At 39.4% G+C, this 7,297-nt stretch overlaps 1 protein-coding gene across 1 annotated transcript; it reads right to left on the minus strand.

Moving 5' to 3' along the window:
• Positions 1–519: 519 nt before the first annotated feature.
• Positions 520–2,063, minus strand: LOC141715110 (uncharacterized). The gene is made up of 2 exons (XM_074518593.1): positions 1,652–2,063; positions 520–533 (listed from the first exon to the last, which is right to left on the minus strand). The coding sequence occupies exons 1-2, from the start codon at positions 2,061–2,063 to the stop codon at positions 520–522; spliced, it is 426 nt and encodes a 141-aa protein (XP_074374694.1).
• Between the last annotated feature and the right edge of the window lie 5,234 nt (positions 2,064–7,297).

The following is a 7,297-nucleotide window of genomic DNA, read 5'->3' on the forward strand; positions in this document are numbered from 1 at the left end:
CCTCCTACTACTACTGATGGGGGAAATGATGATGATTTGTTTAAGGATTTAGATTAGTTTCCTGTTCTTGTTGGCCCATCGTGGCTTTGTATTAACTTATTGTACTTTGACCTTGTTACCCTTCGGGTTTTTTTTATGTTATTTTCCTCGCTTTATTTGCTTGCTTTAAATAGCCTTCCCTTTAAGTTTTCAAATACTTTTGTATTTTTAGGGAGATTGATTAGCAACAAGAACCACACAGTTGTAAGAGTCATGCATTAAATAATGGAAACAAGACTGAAAAATAGACTGATATGACAGACTTGCAAATGCTGCCCAAGGCATTTCTTGAATAGAAGAATTTCTAAATTTCTCTTTCATTTGCTATTTATTACTCTATCCATCAAATAATGAATTTTTTTAAGTAAACAAAACATTAGCATAACTTAGTTCTTCAAAGTTTAAAATAATTCAACTCAAGAATATAACTTGGTTTTTCAAAACCTTATATAAGATGGGTTTGACCCTGATAGTCACAAGCTAAAATGCAAATCCTATTAAAATTGAGATATAAAACTAAAAAAGCAAAACTTCATGGTGCTTTTGAACCTCGTTACTAATTTAATAAGTAAGTACAAACTATATATAATAAATCTTCAGGTTTTGAGCATGCCATGTCCTAGGTACTTCTTTTTCATCAATAGTCTTTAACTTGTAAGATCCTCTTCCTTGAACGCTCTTAACCTTGTACGACCCTTCCCAATTTGGGTCAGCTTTCCTTTCTGCCCTACTCTAGAGGCTTCCACCTTCCTTAGAACCAGATTTCCTCGTTGAAAAATCTCTCTTTAACCCTCAGGTTGTAGTAAAAAGAAGTTTTCTTTTGATATTCCACAATCTTTGCATGTGTTTCATCCCGCATTTCATCTATTAAGTCCAAGAATAACCTTTGGCCTTCCTCATTATCTTCAACATTGTATGCTTGGACCCTCGGGGATGAATGTGATATCTCTACTGGAACAACTGCTTATGCCCCGTATGCTAACATAAATGGTGTTGCTCCTATCGTGACTCTAATGTGGTCCTATAAGCCCAAAGTATTGGTAGTATTTCATCCACCCAACTACTTATGGACTTCTCAATCCTCTTCTTCAATCCATCTAAAATAACTCGATTCACAACCTCTGCCTGCCCGTTGGCTTGAAGGTGAGCAACAAAAGTGAAACGCAACTCGATTTCATTCTCTTCACAATACTTTTTGAATTCCTAATGATTGAACTGTGTTCCATTATCGGTCACCAAGATTTGGGGAATCCCATATCCGCACATGATGTTTTCCCACAGGAATTGGGTAACTTGTTTAGTTGTAATCTGGGCCAAAGGCTTGGCTTCGATCCACTTAGTAAAGTAATCAATTGCTACAATCAAGAACTTTCTTTGAGCGGTAACCATTGGGAAAGGCCCAAGAATATCCATTTCCCACATAACAAACGGGATTGGGGATTTTATGGAAGTACGCATTTCGGGAGGCTACCTTACTACATGGGCATGCTTTTGACAATGATCACATCTCTTCACGTATTCTTTGGCATCAGCCATCATTTCTAGCCAATAGAAGCCTAAGCGGGTAATTTTATGGGCTAAGGCCCTGCCCCCAAGTGTTGGCCACACATACCTTCATGTACTTTCTCCAAAGCAAGTTGAGCCTCATTCGGCCTGAGACACCTTAAATAAGGAACCACGAATGAACTTTTATAAAGAATCCCATTAATCAAAAAATATCTTAGAGCTCGTACAGACAACTTTCTTGCTTCCACAACATCACTAGGAAGCCATCCGGTTTGTAGATTAGCCTTAATAGGATCTATCCATGACCCTTCAAGCCCTACGGAGGCGACTAGCTTAACGTCTATGCTCCGTGTTTTCAAAACACAAAAATACACACTCCCAGAGCTTTCTTCTATTTTTGATGAGGCAAATTTGGATAATGTATCGGCCTTAGCATTTTCTTCCCTTGGAATATGCTCAACATGGCACTCATCGAACTGAGTCAACACGGCTCTCACTAGGCATACATATTTTGCCATTGTTTCATCCCTTACTTTAAACTCTCCCTTGACCTGGGATACCACCAGTTTTGAGTCCCCACAAACTTTCAAGTTTTTGACTCTCAATGTCCCTTCTAGGCCAATGCCAGCTATCAGAGCTTCATACTCAGCTTCATTATTTGTAGTTGGAAAATCTAACTTCATAGCATATTCAATCAAGAATCCATCAGGGCTTTGTAAAACTAGCCATGCCTCACTCGAACTTGTTTTTGATGCTCCATCAAAATAGAGAACCCAAAATTCCTTGTCCTTGTTCTGTCCTCCTTCATTATCTTCTTTTCCCTCCATGCTTTGAGGTGGTGTATCTTCATGCCCCCGACTTATTGGTTAGGGATGGTACATTCAACCACGAAGTTAGCCAAGGCCCGTGTTTTTATCGTCGTTCATGGCTTATACTTTATGTCAAATTCTCCCAGCTCAATTGCCCATTTAATCAACCTTCAACTGGCTTTAGGACCATGAATGATGCTTCTCAAAGGCTGATTTATTAGTACCTCAATCTTGTGAGCTTGGAAGTAAGAACACATCTTTCTTGAGGCCATCACCAGGGCTAAAGTAAACTTTTCAATAGTCAAATAATTCAACTCAGCTCCGTGCAGAATCTTACAGACATAATATATGGGTTTCTGGACTTTAAGTTCCTCCTTAACCAATATGGCGCTCAAGGCATTTTCTGAAACGTCCAAATATAAATACAAAGTTTCATTCAGGACTGCTTTGGCCAACAATGGGGCTTGAACCATGTACTTCTTCAATCCTTCGAACGCCTCTTGACTTTTCTCGGTCCATATGAAATCTTTTACTTTATTCAAGGATTTGAAGAATGGCAAGCACTTGTCTCAAGATTTGGAGATAAATCATCCCAAGGCAGTAACCCTTCTAGTGAGTTTTTGAACATCCTTAATAGATCGCGGAGGCTCCATGTCCAAAATGGCCTTTATGTAATCAGGATTTACTTCAATTCCCTTATTGGAGACCATCAATCCCAAAACTTTCCAGGTCCCACTCTGAAAGCACACTTTGCAGGATTTAACATCATTTTATGGTATCTCAGGACCTCAAAATCTTCCCTCAAATGAGTTATGTGGTCAGTCTTCGCAAGACTCTTGACTAACATGTTGTCTACATATACTTCCATAGTTTTCCCAGTAAGATCTTTAAAAATCTTATTTACCAACCTTTGATAAGCAGCTCTTGGATTTTTGAGACCAAATGCCATAACGAGATAACAAAAAACACCAAAATCAGTTATGAATGATACCTTTGGGATCTCATCCTTATGCATCTCGATCTAATTATAGCCTCTGAACCCATCCATAAAGCTTAACATCTTGTGACCAGCGGTCGCGTCTATCAGGATATCTATCTTTGGCAATGAGAAACAATCCTTTGGGCATGCATCATTCAGATCAGTGAAATCCACACACATTATCCACTTTCCATTAGCCTTCTTTACCATTACAGGATTCGCTGACCATTCCAGAAACTGTATCTCTTCAATAAAACCAGTCTCTAAGAGCTTTTCTACTTCTTGCTTGATTGATTCCTGCCTTTTAGGGCAAAACTCCTTTTCTTCTACTTCACGGTCTTTCAATTAGGATCCACGTTCAACTTGTGGGTGATCAATTTTGGATCTATACCGGGGATATATGTTGCTGACCACGCAAACACATCATTATTATCTTGGAAGAACCATAGTAACTTCCCTTTAAGGGGCTCCTCTCATGATGCTCCAATGAAAGTTACTATTTCAGGATCCTTGGGAGCCAAAGGAACCAAGATCAATTCTTCTGCAAGCTTTCCTCGTTTCTCATCATTCTCACGATTATCCAGATCTTCAATCGGCAAGACCTGCCCCCTACTCCATCTACCCTTAGCGAGGCTACATAATAGCTTCTGGACATCTTCTGATCTCCCTTTTCTTCTCCTATTCCATTTCTGGTCGGAAACTTGATCACCGAATGGTAGGACGAGGGGACTACCTTAAATGCGTGTATACATGTCCTTCCCATGATTGTATTGTAAGTTGATCCAGCTTGTACAACTACAAAGTTCAACATTTATGTTGCTTGCCTTGGTTCCTGACCCATAGTTAAGGCCAGCTTAATTATTCCTTCCACGGGGCACTCGACTCCAGCAAAACCATATATCGGCATATCAGTTGGGGTTAATTGAGAATCATTGTAACCCATCCTTATGAAGGTATCATAGAGTAAGATATCCACCGATGCTCCATTTTCTACAAGGACTCTTTTCACCGGACTATTTCCTATTATTGGTGTTATGACTAGGGGATCATCATGGGGAAACTTGACCCCTTCCAAGTTGAAATCATCAAATACCATTGCTAATCCTGTTTCCTAACATTATTATGTTTCTCTCCGTCCCCAGTATACTTACATCAATCTCCTTTTTTGGATTAGGAATTCGATTTCATCCTTTAATTGTCGACACTCATCGGTGTCATGACCAACGTCCTTGTGGAATCTATAATATTTTCTTTTATCTAACTTTTTGAGATCAGCCTTCAGGGGTTTAGGATAACGAATGTACCTATCTTTCTCAATTTCCATCAAAATATGGCTTTTTGGGGCATTCATCCTAGCATATTCGGTAAACTTTTATCTAGGCCCTCCCTTTTTTGGGGCTGGATCAATGTCTTTCTCAACTCTAGGATATTTGTCTTTGGCATTGTATTCTAGATCAGTCTTTCGCTTCTTTTAATCAGCGGGCTTGTTGTTCACCACCGTCTTCTTCATACTTTCCTCTATCTTGATATACTTTTCGGCCCTATCTTGGAGCTGTAACATGCTTTCATGGGGGCGAGGGCTAAGGAAATCTTGAAGAACTTATCTCTAGTTCCCTGCTGCAGTGCTATCATTGTTACCTTGTCGTCAAGATCCGGGACCTTCAAGGCTTTTTTTGTGAAACGGTTTAGATAGTCTCTCAAGGACTCCTTTGCTCCTTGCACATTGCTCATGAGGGATGCTGAACTTTTCTCATGTATTTTACCACTGATAAATTGCTTGATAAAAGCTTGGTTCAAATCCTTAAAAGATCCAATCAAGTTTGAGGGTAGACGACTATACCACCTTTAAGCCATAGCCGAAAGGGTTTGAGTAAAGGCTTGAAACTTAATAGCATCGTTTACGAGCTGTAGCAATGGGGCATTAGAAAACGTCCTGACATGATTTACCGGGTCGCCAGTACCATCATATGCCTTGATGGTGGGAATCATAAACTTCCTTGGGATGTGGGCATTCATTATCTCTTCAGTGAATGGTGGAGTTGGATCATCAGGATCTTCTAGGGGCATAAGATCACTTGGATCAGCCCTTAGGGCAACAGCCCTTCTTGGTATTAGACCATCCAGGTCTATGATTGGAGGAGGATCTCTCCGCCTTGGAGTGAGTGGGGGTCTTGGGGTCAGGTGCATCTCCAAGTCGTGCTTCATCCTTTGGATCTCAGCTTTATGAGCCCTGATCCTCTCCTGGACTTCTTGAGGACTCGTCCCTTGAGTGCTCCTGGGGCATTGATTAGCATTAGACATCAACTCTTTACCAGAACGGCTCCTTCTCGGGCAACATCGTCATCCAATGACTCGGAGTCGCTATCAGTATAAGGTCCAGAGAATTCTTGATACTCCGAAATAGGAGCCAAGCCACGTATGTATTAGGGTGTCTGCCCTTGTGCTTCACTCTGATTAGAGTTTCCACTTCCTCCAACCTCGGGGTATAGGGGCATCTCGTAAGGGGGTTAGTGGCCATGATCGTTGAGTATACATACCCAATGTGTCGAGAATTCAGAGGTGCATGTAGTTGCTGAAATTGGGGACTCATCCCTTGAGGAGCCGGGGGATTTCCTTGTGGTTGAGGCTCAGTTGCTCCTATCAGGGTTCCCCCTTGGGTGGAGGCATAGGTTGAGTGCGGGGGTATCTCCACCACTGATGAGACTGTTTGGGTCGTCCCAATCGGTGTTCCTTCAGGGCCGTTGTTTCTACTCCGTGGGTTCACCATGGTTGTTGTTATGTTTTCCCATAGATGGCGCCAAATATTTTGGGTAAAAAACTAAGTTATAGTTGCTAAGATATTTATTGCTAAGGTTCGAGAGCTCAAGGCCTTTAATGGCTGCACTTGTGTTTCGTAGCTTAAATCTGCTTTCATAAGATGCCTCCGTATCTCTGCAAATTTAGAGAATCAAGCCAAAACGTAGTTCTTGATGGAGGGGTGAGACCCTTTATATAGATATTGGATGTCCTTGAATTGGACTAGGGTTAGTAGAATTGATGAATAAGTCTCCATTTTTAGAGTAGACTTTGGAGTCCTAATAAGTAGGAAGCAGATTCCTTGTTGGTTTGGGTGCCTTGGAGGCCACTCAATGAAAAATTCTATCCTCTATGGGATATACTTAATGAGCTGTTATTTTACCCTATTTATTAATTATGAAATTAATAAACAATCAATATTTTGGGCCTCATTAATTGGGCTTTGTTAATGGACCATATCAGTTTAATTAATTCAAAATTAATTATACTTCTAGGTTAATTTCAGGCCATATCAATTTTAAATTAATATTCAAGAATTTAAGGTGATTTACAAATTAAATAAATTAAATAAATGAGATACATGAGTTTTATGCATAATTAAATTTAAAAAAATTTGAATAGGAATTTTACAAGTAAGAAAAATTAAAAAGAATATAAATTCTGCTCATTTTGATATAAGCCGATATATAAGTTTTAAAAAGTTAAAAATATAAAAAATGTTAAATACAAGAATGATAAAAATAATAAAATACATATGAGTAATTAATTATTTTCTAAAATAAGTATATAAATTATATATAATTAAAATAATAAAATATAAATATATGTGGATTGCTGAACTCATCGGACCACTCAAATTTGGGCCACAACGGGTAGAATTTGGGCAAAAAGCCGCCCAAATTTTCAGAATAAGTTTGAAATTTTAGTACATACACACTCGACTGTACACTTAACTCTCTCAGTCTCTCTAGATCCCCTTTTCATTCATGCTGAATTTCTCGTAATATCTTCTCTCTCTGGATAATCTCTTTGAGGCTAATCTCTTCCTGGATAATCTCCTTTAGGCTAATCTCTTTCTCACCTCCAGTTATACTGTCTCTTGCCACCACTTTCAATAACTTGCACGTAATTAGAGATTCACTTAGGGCTCAGTCGAATTGGGGGTTGA

Source organism: Apium graveolens, chromosome 3, assembly GCF_009905375.1.
Source record: "Apium graveolens cultivar Ventura chromosome 3, ASM990537v1, whole genome shotgun sequence".
NCBI lineage: Eukaryota > Viridiplantae > Streptophyta > Magnoliopsida > Apiales > Apiaceae > Apium > Apium graveolens.

Excerpts from the sequence above, each read along its gene's own strand:
- LOC141715110 (XM_074518593.1), bottom strand. The coding sequence starts at position 2,063 with ATGGCAAAATATGTATGCCTAGTGAGAGCCGTGTTGACTCAGTTCGAT.